Raw genomic sequence first — 25690 nt, 5'->3', positions numbered from 1 at the left:
AATTGGAACTCAGACATGATTTGAACCACTTCATCCATTTATTAGTCAGTTGTTCAATTCAAGAAAAACGGAAAATACTTCAAAATTACATTACAAGTGTTTACACAAAGTAGTGACTGAAAAAGTCAGAACGACACAGCAGGGACTCAGTGCTTACATACAGTATATACATTAGCTCGCGCTAGTTTTTAATCATCATTCTGTCTCTGAGCGTTTCTCAGAGGCCTTTCAACCTGAAACATAACAATTTTCTTTTATGGACAAAGGCAAACATGGAAAGGCAGTTTAGTCAACTTCTACTTAAAATGCTCATAGTAGGATGAGGTCAATTCACGTTTAATATGATCATGAAACGATAATTATCAAACTATAAATGCCAAAAGCAGGCCATATTCTCTGTTTGTCAAGAAGCAGCTTAGACGTTAAAAGATAATTTGCCCTCATACCTGCTGAAAATGTGCTCAAGGTTTGAAAAGAGTATTAAAACATAAAAATACATATAAGGTAATTTCCCTTCGGTCTTCCTTTCAGGAATTTGAGTTGAGTGCACTGTGCTGAGGGATGACAGGTGCAGGGAGGCAGGGGGAGTTAAGGGAGGTGTGAGTTGGAGGGCCGCACTTCTCAGGCGTTGCTCCTTTCCTCTATTGTAAAAGTCTCCATGGGGCCTTTGCTCAGAGCCTTGATGTCATCCAGGAGACTGGTCGGGGTCAAAATGTGAGAAGACCCTGGAAGTATAAAGAACTATTAGATTGGAAATTCAGGTCAGAGCATAAAATGCTTTCACAGTTCTGATTTGCTCCAGTAGGTGGAGTAACGCCTCAATAGCTACCGGGCACGTCTGCATCATGTTCTGGTTTTGGTCTGTCAGAAGCAGAGCGCTTTAACAGGCTAAGTAGTTCCCTGATTTGGTCATTTTTCCTTGATTTTCATTCATTTAACATGAGCAAACAGGATATGTTTCTTATTTTGTCCGTTTTGTTTTTATTGTGGGTATTTCCTACTTTGATGTGCAGACTAGCAGATAGCCCACAGCCTAGCATACAGACGGTATGTATGAGTGAAGGAGAACGTGCTCTTCCACCTCCAAGATGAACCACTCGTTGTCCATTGTGCCTTAAAACCCTCCAACAATGTGACATCTGACCTGGTGCTGACCATGAAATAATATTGATGTGGTGATGGAATATATGCTCGAGAGTTGGTATTTTATTTTGAAAATATACTTGATTTTCTATGCTGTTTCTATGTCTGACTTCCTCTCCGGTTCATCTGCTCTGTGCTGCTCAGTCTGAGAGCCGCTTCTGAAATGTGCAACGGCGCTTCAGGTGGAATCACAAACTTTAACGAGAGAGGCCACGGAGGAAGTATCGTAGCTGAGATGCGACACAGCTGTGCCAGATTTAAGCAGTAAAACAGCTGGAAATAAAACCAATACACTGCAGTTGATGTTACCAGGACAAAAGGACAAATAGATTAAAGTAAAGTGCACATTTTAGTTTAGAGTCACCGACTGGATTTAATAAGAACTACAGAGATGTTCCTGACAAACCCCTCAGAAAATGTAAAGTGCACAAATAATTCATATGTCCAAAGAAGAGGTCATTTAATGCCATGATCTGTGTCATGTTGTATCAATGCTCACCTATTACAACCTCGCAGGATTTCACTGCCTTGGTGACCTCGTAGGCAGAACGCATCTCAGAGAAGCTCATTCCTCCTATGACAAAGATTATAAGGCGTGAGCCACTCCGGCGCTCGTCCTGAGCACTGGCTTTGTGCTTCTGACGGGCGCTGTGAAGCAGAGGGAGGAAAGTAAAAATTAATCACAGGAAAAAGTGGGAGCTGCAAGTCCAAACTGTGAAAAAAAAATCTGAAATATCAACATTCTCGCATTGAAGATGGAAAGAGGGTGATGGATCCAAAAAACAGATCCAGATCATTCTCGTTTGTAAACTCAGGGTCAGGACACTTAAATAAATCCCTTAACTACACATTGAACAGCTGGAGCTGAAAGTAGTAGCACTTATCACCACTAGGGGGCGCCAACTTATCAGCCGCATCTGGCTGAAGGAGCAAATTGGTACTTTCTGTGCACAAAAAATGTTGTTTTGTCATGTATGAAGAGAGAACTACCAATACAATGTTTGAGTCATTGAGAGTATAAAGATATATACCAATATTTTAGATTTCTAACTTGTAAAGCATCTTGTATAACATGTGGTATCACAGTGTGTCATGCAGGAGCTTTTAGGTGATACTTGGGCTCTACCTTAAACAAAGTCTGATCAGAGCTCTCCCAGTTATAGTGTGATCATTCACTGAATCCACTGTACCTGACAGCTCCGGAGCCATTCCAGGCAGCAGGACACTCGGACTGGTGCGGCCATTCTCTGGTGTCGAGTTTGTTCTCCACGGCATCCTGAATGCAACAGATTTTTACATTATTATATATAATATAGCCATATGTAGAAGTTCCAATTGAGCTGCAATCTCTTTGGCAAGCCAGTGTTGTGGATTTGAGTACTGATTACTGTTTGTATTTATGTGAGGTATCCTATTTACATTCATATGCCAATAAATCAAGAACCTGTCGCAACATTAAGGTCTTTCTAAACGCATAAGGGGATGTCAAAACACAGATGAAGATCGAAACACAATCTGGTTCCATCGTTTTTGGCACTTTCCCTGAAAAATACACTGTGAGGAGGAGATTGGTTTCAACCAGATTTCAAGCTGCCAGACAGTCTGTTTACCGCTGCAAGAGCAAGCTGTTCACCACAGTTTACAGGAAACCAGGTGCTCGAGTGGTGGAGACTGCTCAGAAATGGCTCTTTAGGTAATAACAGGAAAGGGAAGTGAATATGAGAAGACACAGAATAACTTCTTATGTTACAGATAAATCAGAGTTCCCCCTTTTTGGATTAAAAAAAATCCAATTGAACCTGTTTTTTAGACGGTAAAATTACAGTAAATCCCATATGCAGAATTTTTATGATGAGGCCAACCATCTGATGAGAATTAAGAATAAGAATAAGCCTCAATCTCAGTTTTCTTTGTTGTCAAAAGTCTCCTCTTGCATTTCATATGGATTTGTTGAATTTCAGTTCTGTGAATTACAGAACAGAGATTCAGTCATCAGGTTATCTTTTTAAAGAAATAACCTTATTTTATGACCAAAGGACACTGGTGCAACTCTGACTCTCAGTTCCTGATCAGTTTCTGAGAACTGGACTCATCAGCAGGATTTGTAACAGCCTCGGGGCTGATACATTATTTTTTCCATGTTTTTTACAGCTGATAGCTCAAATAACTTTCCAGCTTACCAGTCAAAACAAATGGCCACAAGCAAACTTAACCATGAAGCCAAGAATGACAAGGGACGTGTGCTGTGAATACTGTAAGCCTCTTTTTACAGCACAAACTTTAACAAGGCAGCAGGTGATGGTGAGACTGTTGTGTGTTGAAATAGGTATATTTCAACACACAACATAATCTCACCTTCATACAGTATAATAACCGCTTATATGGAACACATTTAACTGAACAATAAAAGCATTTGAGGATCAGTACAGACGGATGTTGCTGAAACAGGGATCATCCCTAGAGATCAACACACTAATAGTGCAGTATTGTGCCTTTTAAGTGCTAAGATGGTGTCTAACATCGAGCACAACACAAGAACATTTACGTGACAGCGTCTATCAGATGACCTGAATCTGATAACCTCCCTTTGTGGTGCTTTCACAGTAACGTTCATCATTTTTCTCACAAATGCCATTCAGAGGGGGACTGTGGTAGCACAGTGACCTCGATCAAGCTAGACATCGAGTCTTTGTAAGACCAGAACTACATCCTACATCCCATCGACATCCACTGTACCATCACTGCTTCGTGAGAGATGAATGAGGGGGTTGTTTTTGTATGAATGCATATACTGTGTTCTAGGAAAAGTCTTTCTGTCTTTAAAAAAGGTAGCTGAAATAAAAAAATACTGCAACTAATTGGAAATGTTCAAAGCCGCAAGCCCCACCCCCAAACTTCCTACGCTTTAGAAAAGTACCACTCCATGAACGTGGAGTAAAATTATGTCCCTCAAACTTAATTCAGACCCTGGTGCGTGTGGTGGAAACACACAGAGTTCCTCTGAACGTTCCTTGTTATGGGGAAGTTTCTGCAGTGAAAACACGGCTTCAGTTTCACCGAATTTCCTGGAATTCTGCTGCTTAATTCATTGTGGTGTCTATTAGGGCTGCAACTGCAGATTATTTATCGATTAATCTGCTGATTAGTTTCTTGATTAATCGATTATTCGTTTGGTCTATAAAATTTCCCAGAGTTCAAACTTGTATCCCAAATGTTGTTTTTTTTCCCCAATCAACAGTTCAAAACTCAAAGATATTCAATTTACAGCAAAAGGAGCAAATATTCATAATTAGGGAACTGGTCTCAAAAACTAAACCAAGACGCCATTCGATTTCAAAATAGTTACTGATCGTTTCAGCTGTAGTATCCAGAGTTGCTAAACTTCCTGTTAAGCAAAGCAAAACATAAAAATCCAAGAGTTTTCAAAGACCTGTATTAAAGTGGACAGACTAAAGTTGTGAATGTTATGTGACTGTGCAGAAATGAGGGCTGCAAATAGAAAACATTATACAACATGTAATGTGCTCTGACTGACCTCCATCACATCTTTTATGACAGGAGTCCATCTGGAAAGGTTGTACGTCTCCTCCTGGGAACGATCCCGCCTGGTGGGTTTGCGAGAGAAGAAACTAGGCTACAGACAAAAGTACAAGGCACAATAAGCGTGATTCAGTGGAGTGACACAACTGAATAGATGAACAAGACAAGGCGCAGAAGCAAAAGAAAAGAAACGGAGTGAAACCCGATTCAAATTCCAGCCACCGACTAAAATGTATCCTCAATTTCAATTTATCATTGATTGCAATCAAAAGCAGAAAACTGATCAAACTTCTCCTCTCTTGCCATCTTCTCCACATACCGATGTGATGATGGGGACCCCCAGTTCTTTCCAGTTCAGGATAAACTCTCGGTCGTCTTCGATCTTTACGTGCTGGATGAGTTTGCTTAAGTTCTCGTCTGTTGTTCCTGTTAACATACAAAACGCACATATGCGCACACGTTGATGAGAGTTTATTGGGACGACATCCTCTTAGTGAAATAACTAGCAGTGAAGGTCTTAGTAAACTAAGTAAACTTTAGGTCTTAGGTCCATTATCTATTACTATCTTTTACTCTAAACTGGAAAACGATATCCACGTCCCCGACACCACCAACAGTGTGTACGCTATATTTGTGATATGGTCTGTTAAATACAGGCAAAACATTCTGGCAGATTACTAAAAATAAAATAAAATAATGGATAAGTCTATGAAATCTTGGGACATAGTAGTAGTCCCCTGAGAATTTATTTGAGAGAAGACCCCACAGTTGTTATTTTGGCTGACTCACTATTTTCCTTATACTGTTGCTGAAAGGTCCTCATAAATAAACGCGTACAATAGACACGTACTACTTCACAGAGCGCTGATAGACAGACAGTGAAAGGAGATGACTGGCATACCATTGAGGCTGAAGATGTAGAGCAGCACAGCTCTGATCTTGTCGTGGGTGCTGTACGGGTGCAGCAGCACAGGCAGCAGGGTCCTCATGGGATCCTTCACCTTCATCCCGTCCACATCTGATCCCACCGCGAGGTCCTGCGCAGGGACAAAATGGGCTGTTTTTCCTTATCTTTGATTAAGGCTGGGAATATTGTGACTGTTTTAACTTTTTTTTTTTAATATTCATTCATAAAGCTCCACATATTTAACTTCTGGAAGCTGACTAGTACAGCTAAAGCTGCATTTCCACCACAACACTTTCCCCAGAAAACTCTAAATTAAGGTCTTTTAAGTTAATCAAACAGTACAGAAACTTTGGGAGCAGGCCTTTCAGCGCTCAACATTTCGGATTAATACTTGTAGCATTTTATTTCAGCCACTGCTTTTAAATGGTATTAAAACATAGCGAACATGTTAAATGTCTCCATCTCTCACCTTTGTGTGGACGTATGAATGTGTTTATTTGTGCTTTAGAATGTAACTGCCATGAAACAATCAAAAAATGTTTTTTTTTCTCTCTGATTTAATGTTTTGTCCTCACTGACACCGCTCCCTCTCTTCATTCACTTTCTAGCTCACTCGACCACTACTGCTCTCTCGCTCTCTGAATCGGGAGGAGGGGACTTCTTCACAGATCTTCAGAAATGCAGCTGAAGGAACCTCTTAGTTTCTTGAAAAAAAAAAAAAAAAAGCCCAGGGGTGGTGGAAATGCTGCTTTACTCACATCTAGTGACCCCTTAGGAGGAGGTCAGAGGTCAAACTTGGCTACAGGGGGGTACTCTGGAGCTCAGGGGACACTTCATTAGGGCAGACGCTTGCGGTCATGAGGTGGGTATTATCTCTACTCACTAAACCACCGCCCAACCACCGACTTGTTCAAGCACGACTGAGTGGTAAAAATGTTTGGCTCTTGTTCCACCGACACACGACAGATGTCACACAGCCCACACACAGACCTGTTCAGCTTTGCAGAGTTTCTCCACATTGTTCGAGAAATGTTTCATGCACTCCTCGGCCAACTGCAGATGAATGGTTTTCTAGAGTTGAGACAGAGAGAAAAGTTATGAAAAGAACATTCCTAAGTATTAAATGAACAGAACGTTTATAAGTATTATTACTGCAGTTCCAAAATGATTTTTCTTCAATGAAAGAAAAGTATATTCATCATAGAAGCCGGAGATTATGACTTTCCTTTCTGCTGCTAAAAATATGATGAGGTCAACCCCACATGATACCAAGCTGTGGAGGCACCACACCCTGCCCCAACATAGTGATCACATCGCTCTATAATTACTGCTGGGAAGCAAATAATACGCCTGTTACATTTGTCCATAAAGCAGACGCCCAAGTGTTTCCCGTAATGCAGACCCGGTCGACCCCGGAAGAAATTCTATTGAAAATCACAACCACAGGTGAAACAGATAATTTAAACATAACATAAAAGACATCCAGGCCTTAGAGATACCGCTTCAAATGTTACTCAATTATACGCGTGCTGCATACCTCAGTCAGCTGTTTACGGAACACAGGCATCTTTTTCATCATTTGGGCCAAATTGCTAATTGTGATCTGGAAAAAAAGAAATGAAATGTCCTCTCAATGAATGAATCTTATGTATGACACACAGCTCCAGAGATCCAGGAAGCTCACAATAAAAAAAAAAAACACAGCACTGCACCTTCCCATCTGGCTGTTTCTTGCTTGCAGATATTTCCTTTACCATCTTGGGGATTTGTCTGTTGTAAGAAAAAAAAAAAAAAACTGGGTTAGGGTGAAGAGGACAGGAGTGGGACACCTCCATCCATGAGATCTTGAACACTTACTCTGAGACCTCAGCAATGTGCTTGTGCCTCAGTTTCACCCAGAGCATGTCCTCCTCATTCAGCACGGCCTGCTTCTCTGAGCCATCTTTGTACCTGGCCACAAAAACAACTGGTTTAAGATGGAAATGCATTGCCTACATTTCAAAAATAGCGTGTCTAGTCTGAGAATGGTGATGTGGTGCAGTAAGCATCTCGTGTATGCGAATGAATGCGGAGAGATGCAGTAGGAAAAGCTTGTATTACTTGTAGGTGTCGCTCTGGATATCAATCAGGTCGTAAGCCATGGCCTGGTAGGTCAGCTCATGCAGGATGGGGCTGACGGGGTCAAAACCTCTCTCCACTATCAGCAGCTGGGCCTGAGTCTTTCCCTTGTGAGAGAGGAGAAATACACTGATAAAAACTAGAACAGCACATTTTCTTAAAAACAGTGTTTACTGTTCACTGGTGTCATTTCCCCTTTTTCTTTGCTTTCTGTGCTTAGCTGCTATGGAGCAGCTACTGCAAACCTTTCCTATCTGGTGAAGGACAACATTAATCTGCTTGAGGCAAAGGAGAGAATTTTTTTTTTTCTTTGACGCCTCCCATTTACGCCGATAGCAAAGATCTTGTTTATTCTGTCAACATCCTTTGTTCAGCGGGTGACTCACCTTTTTCTTGCCACCATCATCCAGCTCATAGTGTCTCCCCAGCTTGGCGTCCACCAGCTCTGCAAGGGTCTTGGCGTTCTCCATGTTGCTGTCTCTGGTTAGAATATAAATTGTTCCCCCACGAGTTAAATTACAGCCAAACTGAATCACATCAAGGTTGCACTGATACCGATATTATGTGACCCAGGAGCTGCTACACAGTTTTAAATCACTCCAGTCTAATGTTTGGAAAGAGCAGTTTATAGAAAATGTTGTGTATTCCTTTTATTGGTTTTGTGTGGTCTGACTGATTCTGTGTATGTATATTGTGGGAAAAATAAACTCATACTAGGTTGTGCTACACTTCAGCATAGTGAGGTGATGTTAAGCTCCATGTTCTTATGGCACTGTTATTCAACATATTCTTGGTTCAAGCTTTTCTCATAAAGATCCCAAAGGTCTGGTTGGGGGCTAAGGAGTCTTGAATGGTTAGAAACCAAATCCTGTCTGACTTACTTCTTGTATCTGACCCCTGGGTACTCGTCCAACGTGGCACAGAGCGTGACAAGCTGGTCTGCGAGCGTCTCCAGTGTCTTCTTTTTGTCCTGACTGTTGGGACTGTAGATGCTTTGGAAAGCCCCCGGATTATCACATGTGAACACCTGAAAGGCATTCAACACACCAGTGTCACCTTAACACCTGTAAGATTTGTTAAATTATTAAATCAACTATTAACAAAAAAGCATGTGGACATTTTTGGTCCCTACTGTTTTTTTTGTTTTTTTACTTTTTTGAACAAATTGCTTCAATATCAACGTGAATGGATAAAATCTCAACAAAACAGCTGAGAATCTGCCGACATTTTTGGTTTTTAAAATACAGAGAACAACCAGTTATAGTTCCCCGCTCACTGAGACAATAAAAAGTTCAAGCGATCATTACATCATAGCTAGAAGCAGCCAACACCCATTCAAGATTCACTTGTCTTCCTCCCAGCAACGTCACGACACTGAACAACACTAAAACAAGGGATGTTTGCCTCCGTTAAGAAGCAAAGAATCTGGATTTAAAAAAAAGAGGAAATGGAGCATTACAAAAGAACCTAAAGAACCCTCTCTGCAGACACTCACTTGTGCCTCTTGTGGCATGAAGGAAATGTTTATTTCCTTACAGACTCGTATGTATTTTGCACAGTACAGCTTCATATTGTTGAACAGGTCATCCGGACAATCTGTGGGACCAAAAAGGTTTTACTTTGTATCTCATCAGAAGAACATTTCGATCATATTAGATGAAAAGTCTTTTGGTCTGTCATTTTGCTCTTGTTGTAGATTAAAGAAGGGATTTAAATGTTACTTACAGTCAGTGAAATAAACATATGCTGCCTTATATTTGGGTTTGGGCTTGAAGTCAGCAATAAAGGCTTCCACACACTGAAATGACGTAAAATGTAAAATATGAGTTTGGTAAAAACAAAACATCCCCATAATATAAACATTAAAAAATTAAAACTTGAACAAAAGTGCAATATGATAATTACAGGGTTATAGACAAACCTTAGCGGTTGGTGACATGAAGTAGATGGCCTTCATTTCTGGAACAGGCTCTCTGCTTTTGTACAGGTCCTCCACAACTAAAGAAACAAAACATACAGAATATACAGTTTTCAGCCAGTTTGCTCTATTAGCAGTATTATCAGGGCTCGTACAGCATTTTAAGAGAAAAATTCAAGCACTTTTGAAGCACTTTAAAGCCGCGTAAATGAAAAACTTTCAGACTCTCGAATTCAATAATGATGTTTAAATGGTTAGTTAAACGTTTATAGAATTCCTTTATATCCACAGCAATTAATGTATATTGTCACACCACAAACAAATAAGATGACTCATGATGAATCATTTCATTTCAGATATTAACATTTTTTAGATTACATGAGCAACTGTGTAGATGAACCACCAGATAATGTTCAAAAAATCAAACATTTTTATAGTATATTTGAATTCAAGCATATTCCATGAAAACATGCTGGTTAAAATTAAGCATTTTTCCAAACTTTCTAGTCTTTGTATGAAACCTGAATTATGAAAAAATAAGTGCTTCACTGTTTTGAAAGCGTAGCCTACTTGTTATTTTCTCTGACATCAGGTCGGACATTTTGCAGCATGATGAGAGGAGCTTTGTGGTGAAGTGGTCCAGAATCAATATCTGTGAAGTCAAAAGAATCGGTGGTCAGATTCTGTATCACAACACGGCACTGCCGAAATGAGACATTACATTTCTATCTTGAGTCACAGTGCATAAGTAGAATTAGTCCCGTTTGGTCTTAGTTCTCAGGACTTGTCCTACCTTCCATACTTCAGATTTTCTGCTGTCTGCAATAATTGTATCCTTTATTCCTGTAAGAGACACAACACATGACTCATGAAAAACAACTCTGACTGAAACCAGAGTAAGTTACTGTTTTGATCCCATTTGAGCTGCAGCTTGGCTCTGGTGCCGAAAACTTGCATCAGAAAATCCAAGTTACTGTAACTTCAATAGTTCACTAGTTACATAAGATCACTGGCCAAGTAAATACACAATTAGGCTGGTAACAGCCTAATGTATAGACTTGTTCACTGTTGTGTTTATTATCATTTTAGGGTCTGCAGATTTGTGATAGGCAGTCCCCTTTATGGTATTTCACCCACTGAATAAATCACTGGAAGAATCATGAATAATCAGTTCACAGCAGGTTTTGACTTATAATAGAATATGTCTGTGTTTGTACTTTGACAAAAGACTTTAATCTGATTACATTCTCCACTTTCTGAGATGAAATAAAGAGGACATCAATGTAATGAAGGCAGCTGTCTCTATAATCTATTGTACTTGCAGTCTAACACAAAGTTACCCTGCAATAAATCCTGATGTTATTTCAAGAAAGATTGGGGGGGGGTTTAAGGACAGAGGGTGCCCCAGACTTTAAAGACTGTAAAGCAGCCAGAGGCAAATTGTGATTTGTGATTTTGGACTTGAAGGCTCTAATGTTCAGTTTTTGTTTAAACTGTTTTAAAAAGATGTTGAGTGGAATTTATGGTCATTTGGAGACTATGTTGTGTTTTGTGTGCTGAACATTATAACTTCATATGAGCTGTTATATTGGATGTGTAGTGGTACATAACAACCTGACTGAGTGTAATGATGTGTTTTGCTTTACTTTAGCCTCAACCCAAGCTCTTAACCCCAGTCGGTCAACTCTACGATTTCTACTCTGAACTTAAGTACAGATTTGAAGTGCTTGTACTTTACTGGAGTATTCCCATGTCATGCAACTGTATACTTTTACTCCACTGCATCTCAGAGTGCTTTTTATTTCACTACATTTGTCTGACACCGTTAGTTACTCTTCAGATTACAATATTTCATACCCGTCCTGTCCAGTGAAAACCATGAATCTCCAGATTTGGCGATTTTGAATGTTTGTGATAAGCTGAAACTTGTTAAGCTAAATAAAGTCTGAAAAACAAATCCTCTCAGAGCTGAAAACTTGCTGTTTTTCTGATAAAAAGTTGACTTTTTAGACGTACATGGTTCTCACAGGACAGCGGCACAACAAACGTATGATCTCATAGACCATGATGCATTGCAGTAGATTAAACTATCCATCAGTATATAAAGTAGTTAAAATTAGCACAACATTAAACATCTGCAGCAGTAAAATGCAACACAGACTTTGATGCTGCAATAATATTCATCTAGAAACATCAGATATAGCAGGAAAACACTGGCAGGGACCATTTCACAGCATGATGACAACTTTTACTTTTCATACAATGAGAACATTTGGCTGAAAACACTTAGATAATGTTACTTTTACAGAAGGTTTTGAATGCAGGGCTTTGACCTGTGATGTGATATTAGTAGTTTGTTTTTACTCCAGTAAAGGATCTGAATACTTCTCCCACCTCTGATCAGAGACTCCCCCCAACCAAACACAGGAAACACAGGTCGGAGGGGGGGGAAGACTTCGACTAGAGACACCTTGAAAAGTTGACAATAGCTTTGTGGTATTGCACGTTAGCTGGACTTATTTGTGTTGTGTTAAAGTTAAGTTAGCCTGCTGACATGAGGTGTGGCTGCAGGCGACACAAACTCGCCCTCACCCTGACTAATTCTCTCCAAAAGAGGGCAACAAGAGTCGAGGACAGTAAGATTATCTTATTATGAACAACGGCGGTAAGTGTCAAGCTACGTGTAGTCTAGTGTTATCAACTTCACCCCCTGTTTTTTTAAGTTTGTAAACTTCCGTTGCGATAAATAGCAGACTTAACCTTAAACGTCCACTTTCATCCCAAGGTGCAAAGTCACAGAGGAGGAAACAGTTGACAGAAACAGCTCAATAGTTTACAGCCCTTTAAGTTATGAGCGTGTCACGTTGTTTTACACGTACAACAAACACTCTCCAGTTTTAAAAATGAACTTACTTTTCCAAACTACTCTTTTCAGCCCGTGATCTGAGCCCGTTGCCATCTTGTTTCTTTTTTTTTTTTTCCGCCTGCGCCTCTTCCGGTCCCGTGTCCTCGGGCTGTGACGTCATCTGCGTCACCAAGTGTGCGACGGAGCGCGGCTGTAGTTTTTTTTAAAAAACAAAACAGGAAACAACTTCCGTGTTTAGCGTCGTGTTAGTCGTCAGTGAAAGAGAAAACTATTAAAACATATATATTAGAAAATAATCTAATTAATTATGTAATATATACAATATTTATATTACAATTTATTTATAGATAATATTTTTCTGTTACCATTATGAGATTTTTCATAATCTTGACAAAGTAAAAAAAAAAACTAAGAAGGAAGAAAATTAGTAAGAAAAAAGCACGAGATGATGAATCTTTTCACTTAAATCAAAATTATGATTAAGTCATAGTTGTGACTTGTGAGGTATGAAGTCAAGAATGAGATAATACGTTAAAAATCTGATTTATAAAGTCACAATTGTAGAGTTTTGAGTTTAATCTATCTCACGTAGGCCTATCTCAAAATTTGTTTTGCAGCCTTAGTCAAAATAGCCCTCCTGAGTATCTTTATTTCAAACATTTCCTCTATTTTTCCTTTACTGGCAGAAATAGGATACTGCACTTATGAAACCAAATTAGCCTAAGCCAAAATTCAGTGTTTTCATACATTTCACATGCAAAAGAGGATCATTTGAGGCCTCTAGCTAGGAGAGTCCCATTTCTTCACCTGATCCCATATACATGCCACATTTTTGTATGTTGGCTACATCCTTGTATATAGAATATCATGCCTATAGCTACAAAGGTGTTTCCATGTCATGCTACCCAACCTGTACCTGCCCCAAGGTGCATCTCTCTGCTTCTCTATGACAGGACATGTGCATCCAGTGGGAGGAGCCAGATGCAGGTATTTCACCCAGTGCAGACACCAGATATGTCTAAAAAAAAAAAGTCAAACCGTTAAGAGTGAAGCATTTTTACAAATCTAACAGAAGCTGCAGAGTTTGAGAAAGGAGTGTTTTCAAGAGGCAGACATCAAGAATGGGCGCTATGAAGTGGTTGGTGATTTGTGTCTCGCTGGGCATATGCTTACAGGTACAGTAATAGGATTAAATTTGTTATAATAGGTCTTATAATAGATATTTCAAATGTAGGCACAAACATTATGATAAGTTATTATAGTGGTAACATGGGTTTTATATAATTACATAAAACTATTGTTAATAACCTTTTTCTCTAAACTTACAGGCTGCAGCCACCACCGGTACTGTATGTTTTACCATCTACTCCTCTTCAGATGTTTTTAGTCACTGTCAAATATGACACTAAAGGGGCACAGAACCTTGATTACATTATTCATTTATGTGCAAAAGAATCATCGGTGTCTCAGGGTGATGGACAAGTATTATAACGGTCTCCACTTCTTTCATCTCACTTATCAGATATCCAACTATCCGTGTTCTCATCATCATCCAAGAGCACAATTCTCAGATGGACCAGGTACCCCGGAGCCAGCTCATACAAGATCACCGTCTTCCTCAAAAGCTCACCAAACACAGAAGTTGCTTTTGCCATGTTTGGTCCAAACACTGTGTTGGGCTCTGTCAACAATCTGTCCCCGAACATCAGATACATATTCAGAATTGAAGCTTTGAATGCTGCCGCAGTATCACTGGCCACTGGAACGTTTGAGTCATCCACAGGTGAGGTACACCTCCATATCTGTACTGTTAAACCATTTAATAACATGATATTCTATTTAGTGCTTTATTGTTTAATTTTCTGTTTCAAAAACAAAAATCAGGGGTTGTGTTTTATTGTACACTATATTCTGATATTGTATATGTTACGCTGCCATAATTTTATGGTTCATATAGAAAACAGTCTACTATAACAAGTTACTTGCTAATGCACACTCAGCAGAGGACCACAGAAGAGTCACTGTCACTTGAATTTGGTTTACAAGGTAAAGATGTTGTCCACCTTAGTCCACCTTAATTAAGATGAAAATGTCATTTAAGTGGACATTTCTTCTTATTACATTCAATGTGTCGCTTTCTGTCAAATGTTCCCAATAATTAAAATGTTGTTAATCACTGAAATTTGTAGGCAATCAGTAGCGAAATCTCCCTGTTTGAAGTATATTTCTACAGTGTGTAAACTCCTCTTGTCTCTGATCTGAACCAACTGTGACTATTTCAGCACCTGAGATGGTGGGCCCCATACACACAGTGAAGCCGAAGGATAGCAGGACCTTAATTGTGGGGTTCACCTTAAGTGCCGGGTCGACTCACTACATCATACGAATCCAGAACGCCAATGGTTTCTACAGAGAAGACACGGTGTCCACCTCCCCTGCTGAGATTAAGTCCCTCACACCATACACTGACTACACGCTCAGCATCTTGGCAGGAAACGACGGAGGCCGCAGCCAGCCGTCTCCTCCTGTGGCTGCAAAGACCAGTAATGTTGTTTTTATCATGTTATCTTTAATTATTTGTGTGCAGGATGTTAGACTTTCAGGTTTCTACAGTCCACAGCTGGGAAACTTCTTAAATGAATTCAGTGGAAACACCCAAGTGCTGGTTTATGTGTAGAAATGAGTCACATGTTCATTGAGGAACACTGAATACGTTCCTCATTGATCGTCATGCCCTGCAGAAGTCACTTGATCTGCCTCATTGTCCCTTAACAGAGCCACTGTATACAGAACTGTGACTGAATGTATACACACATAATCTTCAGTCAAATCCAGTTTCAGTGTTTGTGCAAATCCAGGTTTGTCTTACCCAATAAATACATCAGCCCCCTCAGGGTCTCTCCTGGATCAGTGGTAACTGTACCTGAGCCTTCTATGTCAAACACAATGAGCTGACCTTATCCAGAGAACATAGGTGTCACCTCTCACCTCCACTCCCACCCGGGGGGACAAATCTGATCCACATGAGTCAGAAAAGCATGCCATAAGCAGTTTCACCATATTTCGTTTACTGTTTACAAGTTTTTCATCTCGGATTCCTCAGATTTATTTCACAAAATTAATGTTACATTTAAAGTAACTGTAATATACATGCATGCATTTATTCATACGATCCTGACATTTCAACGACAAAAAGTTCATGCTGAGAAAACATGAATGCACCACCACTAACCACAAAATGACAATTATTTGTGTTTCATTGGACTAAAGTCCACACAGGCAAATAATGTTGGGTTTTTTCTATACCATGCAATAATTATTCGAATTCCCTATTTCATGGATTAGTTGTGCTTCTTCTTGGCCTGTAAATGCTAAGCTAATACAGTCTCCATTCCTCAAAACATCTCATACATAAAAAAAAAAAACCCAGTTTTTCTTCTCCTCCACAGTTTTGCCTCCTCCTCAGCTCTCTGCCTCCTCGCCCAGCAATGACAGCATCACTGTGTCCTGGGCCCCAGTTGCTCAGGCTGACCAGTACACCCTGTCCATATACAAGCTTGGCTCAAACACCAGCATGAGGTACAACACCTCCAGCACCAATATGACCATCTCTGACCTGGATGCTGGCTCGCTCTACTTCATCAAGGGTTACGCCTGGGACATCGAGGGCCGAAGGGGAGAGTGCAGTTTGTACATCAACCAGACGACACGTAAGGAGGCACTAAGACACTTCTCTGTGTGTTTTTATAATCTGTGGACTGCTGTGTCCATCAGGCCGCATATAACAGGAGGAAGACTCACACCAGCTCCCATAACTCTTGGTCCATGTGCCTTTACAATAATAAATATCATGCATGACAATATAAAAAAACAACTGATTAGCCCCACAATTGTATAAAACCTCTATCACAGCTACATCTAAGACAACTCCTGTTTGTGTGACACTGAGTTTTCATAAATTCTAAGTGTGTTTGTATACCTGTAAAAACAGGTATACAACACACTTTCCCACTTACAAATACTAACCTAGTCATCATGTAGTTACCCCTTAAAGTTAGTACACTGGTAGATCTTGTCATTTTACTTCCTTTAACTCTTATTTAAATGTTAAGAGGTTAATGTATGAGGGGAACTTTTCTAAATATAGATGATGTATCACAGACATAGATATACATGTATTCATGCAGGTAGGTGTAGAGACCTAAACTCTGATGTCCAGACAGTGAATATTACGAGATGCCACCAATATAAAGCAAAATAATATATTTGCAAAGGAGAATCAATTTCTGTTTCTCACTTTATCAGAGGAGGTGACCCATAATCTTTGAGGCACCTGACTGAAAGTGTTGATTCTGAAAATTGTAATTTAGCGACTACTAGTGGTTATGTGAAAATAGAAGCACCAGGAGCATCATGGACTGGCTGATAACATTTCTTGGGCTGTTCGAGTGTGCTCACTGTGTCGTTTTTCTACAGAGACATACATCATCAAAGCAAATGCTAGAATTATAAATAGGTCAACACATATTACCAGTAAAATGCACCTAAGAATGAAATATAGTAAAACTACTCAGTATGGGTCTTTGAGTGGGGTAGAAATAAATCATATTTTATCGACTTATTGTCAGTAATCTAAAGACCTACAGTATAAAAATTTAAATGAAGTAACAAACATCAAAAATGTATTCAAATAGAGTGCATGAATAACTATGACTCTACACCTGTGTCTAGATTCATGGTGGTGTCAAACACTGCATGTAAGTATGTTTTTGTCTGTCCTCATGGGTGTGGATGTGTTTTTATGTGCACTATAATGTATCATTGAGTGTGTCTTTATGTTTTCTTGTTGCAGGACCTCCAACACCATCTTCTGTCAACATCTCTTTGGTGAGGAGTAGCAGTGTGGCCAGTCTTTCTGTGTCCTGGGAACTCAGTCAGGAGGTCTATGGATCCATCCAGTATCATGTGATGAGTGACCAAAACCTCACGTGTAACTCCACGTCCAGCTCCTGCACGCTGTCCCCAGTGAGCTGTGGAGAGGTACACACTATTCAGGTCACCGCCTCAAATGAGGCTGGGCCCGGCTTCCCATCCAGCCCCGTGGTGTTCATCACCTGTGAGTAGCAGAGATTTAATCTGGATCAGATCCACACAGTCATAAAATTGTTTTTTTTACTTTTTCCCTGACACTGATGTTGACTGTATAAGTGGGAGAGACAGCAGATACTAGAAATGTGTCCACCTGTATGTAGTTTCTAGATAGATAGATTCTACCAAGGTAACTTCCGGTTGTATTTGGCCATCATGAGCAAATGGTCCGTTTTAAATGCTCCGTTTTAAAAGAACTGAACACTCTGCTGCTTTGCTCTCGCCTCTGACATCTTTGTGTTACCAAGAGCTGGTGTTAGTGAGTGAAACACAAAGTCGGACAGCGAGGTGGATTCAGGAGGTTTTCAGGGCTGGAGAAGGTCACATGATCAACAGATCCCCTTATGACATCATAAAGGGAGCCAAATCTAAACTGCAGTTTTTCACATATGTTTAATCAAACATAGAGCAAGAGAAAGGGAGAGAGAACAGTTTCTAATAGTTTCAATGTACCAGTACATTTCAGATTTGACAAAACACACAACTCATCGTTAGTAAAGGCTCCAAATGACGCAGCATCGGGCCATTCTGTAAGCGGTGTCAGTATCTGAGTGTGACTGAACTCCCTGCTGTCCTGTGCTGTCAGACCCATGCCCACCAGAGGCTCTGGCTCACGTGGAGTCGACAGAAGGAAACTGCACACTGACGTGGGACACGGTGCCCTATGCTGACAGCTACGTGGCCTTCATCAAGAAAGGTGACGGCAGTGAGGACACCTGCAACACCACCAGCAACAACTGCACCTACAACTGCAAGTGTGGCTACACATACCTGATGTCTGTGCTGGCATTCAACCAGGCTGGCAGCAGTCCTCAAGGGGAGAGTCTCAACTATACCACCTGTGAGTAGCAGCTGAGGTTTGAGCAGCTCTGAGTCGTTATGAGACTGATTTTCCTTCTTCCTGGTTGTGATCATTATTTGTTTATGTCTGTGTATCACCTGTGTCTTCCAGTGCCCTGCTGTCCGGAGGATGTTTCTGTCTCCGCTGTGAGCACCGACACTCTGGAGATCATGTGGACGGCCTCACGGGGGGCAGAGCTGTACGAGACTCGGGCTGCAGACAGTTCAGAGGTCATCCTGTGTAACGACACGGCGCCGGTGTGCGCCCTCTCTGACCTCAGCTGCGACAGCTCCTACAGCGTGGTGGTGACACCCTGCAATGACATCAGCGGATGTAACCGTGCATGCAAAGCTCACACCAGAGACACAGGTATAAACCTTCAAATCATAGCCTATAGATATATATTACATATGTCCAAAAATTCTTGGGTAGAAATGCTTCCTTGACATAAACTGAGTCTGGCATTGACCACATCCCATTTCTCTATAAAAAGGTGACAGACAAAGGAAACTTAACTTTTGGATTGACAAATTGCAGGCTACTAAACACCCAGGCCTAAATGAGAATGTAGATTATACTCCATTTTTATATATATACTCCAACATTCACTATGTTGCAGGATTTATAGTTACTGAAAGCCAAATGACGCCATCTGCTGGATTTACTGTTTGACTCTCTGACAAAGGATTTTATGTGGAAACACATTAGATTGTTTCTAGGTCTCAAATGACCAATCCATTACCAGAGCGACCTTGGAGTTTTCTTGTTTTTTTTGTGTATGTTATGTATGTTTTTATGTATATTGTATATACATCCAGCTTTTTCAATAAATCAGTTCCAGTATTGTACATAAAACCAATAAACCTACACTGAATGTAAGAGAGACATCTTACAATCAATCTCAAAATTGACCAGTACAGTCATTATTTTCATGTTGTTCCTCAAACACTAACTGTAGGTCCACAACCCCAAAGGTGCTGACATACTCAGTAGACTCAGTCAACTTTTAATCCCATCTTGACTTTGTCCCCATCAGCTCCCTGCATGCCGATGAACCTCATGCTGGATCCGAAAAACTCCTCCTGCGCCAGTGTCAGCTGGACAGCAAACAACAGGGCTGCTACCTACACTGTGAGTGCGTTGGGAGATGACGGCAGACACACCTGCACCACCAACGGGAACAGCTGTGACATCACTGACCTCCCTTGTGGCTCCACCTACGAAGTCAGCGTCATAGCAACCAGCTCCGCAGGCCAGAGTTTACCCAGCTACTCGGACTCTCTGGAAACAGGTGAGAAGTCGAAGGTTTGGATTGATCCATTCGATTAAACAGTAGAGGCAGGTGACACACTGAAGAAAAAAAACAAGATAAAAGCCTGTTAGTGACACTTTAGGCCTCCAGATTAGTTTAGTATTGCACTTCCATAAAGCTTTTTGGCCTCTTGTATGAGTCAAGCTCCAAAAGCAATGCATCCCACATTTCCCATAATACAACTGGATCATTTCCTTAGACTCTCCTTGCATCGTAAATCTTCTGACCCTACAACTCCAGTTTGTCATAAAGGCTTTCTGCTTGTCTCAAGCCTACAGTGATCTGAGCTATTTTTGCTAAACAAGCTCTCTCCAGAGCCACAAAAGTCATTGTACGACTGTTTGGCTGTGTAGTTGCTGTGCACAACAATTTCTAACAACTTCCAGTTTAAAACCAAAACACAGATACAAACACAGATTTTGGGACATAAATAGAGAGAAATAGTAGCTTTGCATTCATATATGTCATCGTCTTTTACAGATCCCTGTTGCCCAGTGAATCTAGCAGTGGAGCAGGTGACTCAGGCCATGACCAACGTCTCGTGGTCTCACGCCAAAGGGGCACATTCCTTCATCACCTCTCTGACATCGCCGCGTGGTCACGCCCGCTGCCACACCCAGGACTCCCACTGCCTGATGGGATGCATCACCTGTGGGACCAACTACACAGTCACCATGGAGGCGTTCAGCCACAGCGGCCGCAGCTCCAACTGCTCCTATGAGGGCTTCTCGTCCAGTGAGTGATGATGTTTTCTACCAATGAGAAGGACAGATATTTGTATCCCCCCTTAGAAATGTTTTTGAGCGCTAAACTTTGATGTATTACTCGTCACACTTAGAACAAAACAATACCAATAATTTTGTCCATCGTCTTAACGTGCTGAGGGAGTTTTTCACCTCACAGTCTGCAGTGGGTTTAAATGCTGCTTCAGAGAGCTTTGCATCACAGAACAGCTTGTGTTGCTGTAAATCAAAATGCTGCCAACTCTTATAGTACAAAGACTCACTGTCTATGCAGTAGACAGTCAGGATTGCAGTTTTCCTACTGACTTTGAAATTGCCATAATGTTTTGTTTTGTTGATGACTCTCTCTCTCTCTCTCTCTCTCTCTCTCTCTCATAGGTGCCTGCTGTCCGTCAGGTGTCAGACTCTACAGGATGGCCGGTAACTCTCTGCGGGTGTACTGGCGCAGCGCCGGCAGCAGCCACAGCTACATCACAGAGATGGTGGGCGGCAGCTACAACTACACCTGCACTGCCTCCCCTGGGGAGAACAGCTGTGATATTGGCAACATCCAGTGTGGGGACACCTATCATGTAGTGGTGGCTCCACTCACACCAGAGGGCAAAGTCCTGTTCTGCCCCCAGAGACAGTACTCAGGTATGACAGTGGGATCTTACTGTAATGTCTTTGTTTGAACTTAGTTTTGAAACTAATTTTTTCCACCGTTGTTTGTAGTTCCAAAAGTGAACCCTCTCACATACTATATAGATAATGCAGTTTTACAATATTAATACAGAGTTTGTGGTCTCACCACTGTTTCCATCATTTTATATACTTCTTCATAGGAATGTTATTAACTTTCATGGGATTACAACATAGTACAACAGCAGAAAAGACAAACATTTTAGACAAACAGGAACTACAGTACTGAAAAAAAGTAATGCAGCTGAACCATTATGAGTATGAATAACGATATTTTGACGGAATTTGACTGTTTGTTTGTCTGTACTCTCTCAGTCTCTTGCTCAGGAAACAATATTGGCATGGGTGAGTATGTCACTGTTGTTACAAAATTTATGAGTTGATGATTTTAAGTTAAAATCACTGAACCCACCCTGATTTTTTCCAATTATATGATTTTTCTAATATTACTTCAACCTGTTTTTCTAGTGATTTACAGAGGGAAGAGAAGTGTGGACTAGTAAATGGTAAGTAGACATATTACACCTGACGAATGTGTGTGTGTGTACATATGGTACTGAAGTAGAGTGCAGTCATTGTTGTCAAAATCCTGTAGGTTTATATTGATGTCTCCCTCTGCTGGATGAAAAATAAATTCCTGCAAATTGAATGTGAATCTGTCTTGACATCACAGTCCACCTCTCCACGGATACAACAAACACCTCTATCTTCTTCATCCTCCTCTTCCTCCTGCATCAAACCTGCTCCGACGGAATAAAGCCATGCGTATGGCCAAAGAGAAAAAAAACTGTGAACCAGAAACAAACATGCATATCTGTCAGCCATGATACACAAGTGACACCATGATGAATAATGAGGAATATTTGTTTGTTCATGTTTAAATGTATTGATCATGTATCATTGCCAAGAAAAACCATCACTGTACCCTCAACAGTCTCAGTCAAGCACTTGAATATGATAAAAACAAAGGCAAGTGAACAACAAGAGTTCATTATGTGTGCATGCTGCTCAGAAAATCTATTATGAGGCAAAATCATGGATTTGGTAAATGTCAAAAGGTTTCTCATGACAAAACATTTGATCCACAATGAACAAGACCTAAAGGTATATGTTGCATTGAGAAACTTGTGACAGGTAATGATGAATTCATATTATATTATATATTCATATTACCCTTAAGCTGTTATGGGTTAAAGAGAACTCAAACTAAATTACCTAATTGCTAAAAAAATCAGGGGCAGCATGGTGGTGCTGTGGTTAGCACTGTTGCCTCACAGCAAGAAGGTCCTGGGGTGTTTCTGTGTGGAGTTTGCATGTTCTCCCCATGCTAGCGTGGGTTCTCTCCGGGTACTCCGGCTTCCTCCCACAATCCAAAGACATGCACATTAGGTTAATTGGTAACTCTAAATTGTCCGTAGGTGTGAGTGTGAGTGTGAATGGTTGTCTGTCTCTGTATGTGGCCCTGCGATTGGCTGGCGACCAGTCCAGGGTGTACCCTGCCTCTCGCCCGAAGTCAGCTGGGATAGGCTCCAGCTCCCCCTGCGACCCTGACGGATAAGCAGTATAGTAAATGGATGGATGGATAAAAAAATCAGTTAGCAAAACAGTAACAGTGCGCCAACAGGCATTTTAAACATTTCAAACATTTTGCCCCTAATTCTAAGAGTTATTATTTGGATAATTGACCAAATTAAAATCGATTTTGTAGCTCTGGCCCCAAGTAGGAAGCCTCCTGATGATGAAGTTGCACACACTGATTTCTGTGTCATCTTGTGTCACCGTTTAGCATGCAAAGTCTACAGTGTGCTGTTGCTTGTTTTCAGGATGTGTTAAACTGTGGAATATGTGTCACTGAAGGTTATTTGGACCTGATGCATATTTCAGTTAATAAAGTATTCCCAGCATGATTTTTGTCTTATGTGTTTTGTTTTTCACGCTTTTTATTTCACTGCTTAAGCTTTACAAGGCACAAGAGGACTCATTATTCAGTATGCTTACAAATCAGAATCTTGTCTACAGTCTGTTCTGCGCTGTTGAAATAATCCCTGAGTAATTCTTTGGCATGAAAATCCAATGCAGCAAGTAGAAAAGGAAAACCTAGTTCATGGAAAGATTATGAGAAGATTACAAAAAAAGTCTAATCTCATTTTGGCAATACTGATAATTCTTTGTTTGTTTCTCTCTTCCTCAATAAATGAGACGAGCGTGGACGTATTAATTGTCAGACTGAAAAATACAGCTCTCCTGCAGCTCTTTCCTCTCCCCTCTCAGCCCCTCCCACTAGGCGAGCACTGACCAGTGGCTTGGGCATTTGGAAGCGCTTATGGGAAAATTAAGTCAGAGCAGCTTCAACTGATCATGTATGTGATCTCTAACGTTAGCTAGCATCAGCTGCATAAATATGAACTGGAATTAGCCACAGCCTTTTGCTATTGTTAGCAAAGATTGACAATATTTTGACTCATACAAAGATCATTTGAATTGTTTGGTAAATCAAAATGCATCTCCCAGTGGTAATATGAAAAACAATGATAGAGCACAATTATAAAAACCACACCTACAGTTTATGATGAGAACTTATTTAGTTCGTTACAAAGATCTCATTTAATAATTTCTTTTTTTCTCAATTAAAAAATGAGTGGCCACATTCGTAGACCATCCACACTCCACACACTTTTCTTCTGCAATAAAGAAAAACAGGCCTGAAGACCCTTTCTGATCTACCTGTGTGCTTCAGCCTTTTATAACTTGTCTGTATGCTCAGACACCTCGTTGTTAAGTTGTGTCCTAGTTTCATTACTGTGGCGAATGAGTTAAGCCTGCCAACCTGGAGGGAACACTGTAAAAAACTTCCCAATGACTAGATGTACTGATGTCTGCAACCGTCAACTATAAATCATAAACAAATATGTGATTAGATAATTAAAATGATTTGAAGAATCTAGAATAAAAGCTTGTTAAAGACAGTAATCTTGTTTACTTATTCGCCAGCCTTATCTAACTGTTTCTTTGTGTTGTTTTTTCAGGCACATCTCCAATCTTTGATGCAATATTTTGATCCAGACAAAGATCGTTTGAATTTTACTTGCTAGTGACAAGAAAAGCTATGAGCTCTCTAAATTCTGATTTGGTGTTCAGATTGGTTTCCGGTATCACCATCACAATTCTGTAACACCGTACTTGCCTTTAAAATTAACTAACTTGCATGTCTAACAGTAAATGTCACGTCAATATAGCTGTTTCAGTGGAATTCTCTTTGAAATAGACCCAGCCATCTGCTTCACAAGGCACCCATCCCAGAAACATGTGCCGCCCTGCTCCCTTTTCACAACACGTTTCAGCTGGCTTAAGTCACTCATAACACAAAAGGAACAGTTCTGGTATTATCTCCAGTACACTGTGAACAATGTGAGTTATCAAAAATGATACTGTGGTGGCTCTCGGTGGGAAACAGTTGCTATTCACAGCTGAAACACTGAACATGACTCAGCCAAAGTGGTGGCATTTCTTTGAGACACAGATCTGCCCACTCAAATCTCTAAGCAGCTTACATAACATCCCAGTACAGGAAAAAAACTACTAAGTGAGATTGTTTATATAAGGTTTCTTACCACTACTGCAGACATCTATGGTGTCCTATGTACACATGAATGCCCTTTCTTTTCAGAAAGCAATCTTTTAAAAATAACATAAAATGGTTTTGGATTAAAAGAAAAAGATGCAATTCAAACCAAACTTTGGTACTCTCATTGACAACGCCCCATTTTTCTAATCTTTTTTTTTTTAAACATGGTTGTGACAAGTGACTGTCTCCTGAAGGGTTATGGAAAGTATCTGATCTGATCTCAAACCATCATGGTGAGATGTGAATGATGTTTTATCAAAGTTTCCCAACAAAGTGGAATGAAAATGTTGGTGTGTTTCTTAAGAATATTACTTTAGAAAGGATTGCATTTTCAACTTTTAGTTCAAACACTTTCATCTCAAGCGAGTAGGGTTTCAGGTAGGGCTTGGAAGTTAAAAGGTTTATCAGATGGCACCTCCCATTCCAGCTAATTTACCTGAACTCTGGAAACTAAGTCAGTCTAGTTGTATGCAATGTTCAAAAACACTGAGTATGTCTGAGACAATACCAAATGTATGACCTTAGAAAGACAACGTGTTCCCATGCATATTGCATAACAAATCATTTCAAATATTTACAGTATTTGTCAGGGACCAAGCAGTAAAAGCAGGGACACAAGAGTACATTTTCAGACATTAAGGCTTTATTTAGCCAAATTAAACAATCAAACAGGAAAATCAAGGTTGCAAACAATTAAAATACATAAGCATAGAAAAGTATCAATAAAGTCTACCTATGGGCCCTTTAAATAAACCGAGGTCAACAAACCCATGTTGCAACAGAAATCTAAACTGAACAAACCTGACCTGGTGAATGACACAAAGAGGTGTATATATACACATCGGCTA

The 25690-nt window shown here is 40.3% G+C and overlaps 2 protein-coding genes across 2 annotated transcripts; one reads left to right on the top strand and one right to left on the bottom strand.

The window, feature by feature from the left end:
• stxbp3 (syntaxin binding protein 3) lies at nt 1-12595 on the bottom strand. The gene is made up of 19 exons (XM_070832399.1): nt 12540-12595; nt 10420-10469; nt 10197-10278; nt 9630-9706; nt 9434-9506; nt 9204-9304; nt 8590-8735; nt 8095-8188; nt 7691-7815; nt 7448-7540; nt 7303-7360; nt 7128-7193; nt 6581-6661; nt 5585-5720; nt 5003-5109; nt 4679-4777; nt 2334-2419; nt 1643-1791; nt 1-725 (listed from the first exon to the last, which is right to left on the bottom strand). The coding sequence occupies exons 1-19, from the start codon at nt 12583-12585 to the stop codon at nt 622-624; spliced, it is 1773 nt and encodes a 590-aa protein (XP_070688500.1). The 5' UTR covers nt 12586-12595; the 3' UTR covers nt 1-621.
• Nucleotides 12596-13613: 1018 nt separating this feature from the next.
• Nucleotides 13614-21967, top strand: LOC139203121 (fibronectin type III domain-containing protein 7-like). Its single transcript, XM_070832789.1, has 14 exons — nt 13614-13667; nt 13821-13836; nt 14015-14275; nt 14775-15035; nt 15942-16202; nt 17345-17608; nt 18227-18481; nt 18593-18850; nt 19518-19772; nt 20274-20528; nt 20915-21172; nt 21533-21562; nt 21686-21723; nt 21891-21967. The coding sequence occupies exons 1-13, from the start codon at nt 13614-13616 to the stop codon at nt 21715-21717; spliced, it is 2460 nt and encodes an 819-aa protein (XP_070688890.1). The 3' UTR covers nt 21718-21723; nt 21891-21967.
• The last annotated feature ends 3723 nt before the right edge of the window (nt 21968-25690 follow it).

The sequence above is a fragment of the Pempheris klunzingeri genome, chromosome 6 (assembly GCF_042242105.1).
Source record: "Pempheris klunzingeri isolate RE-2024b chromosome 6, fPemKlu1.hap1, whole genome shotgun sequence".
Classification (NCBI taxonomy): domain Eukaryota; kingdom Metazoa; phylum Chordata; class Actinopteri; order Acropomatiformes; family Pempheridae; genus Pempheris; species Pempheris klunzingeri.
This window is presented reverse-complemented; position numbering and strand designations above follow the sequence as displayed.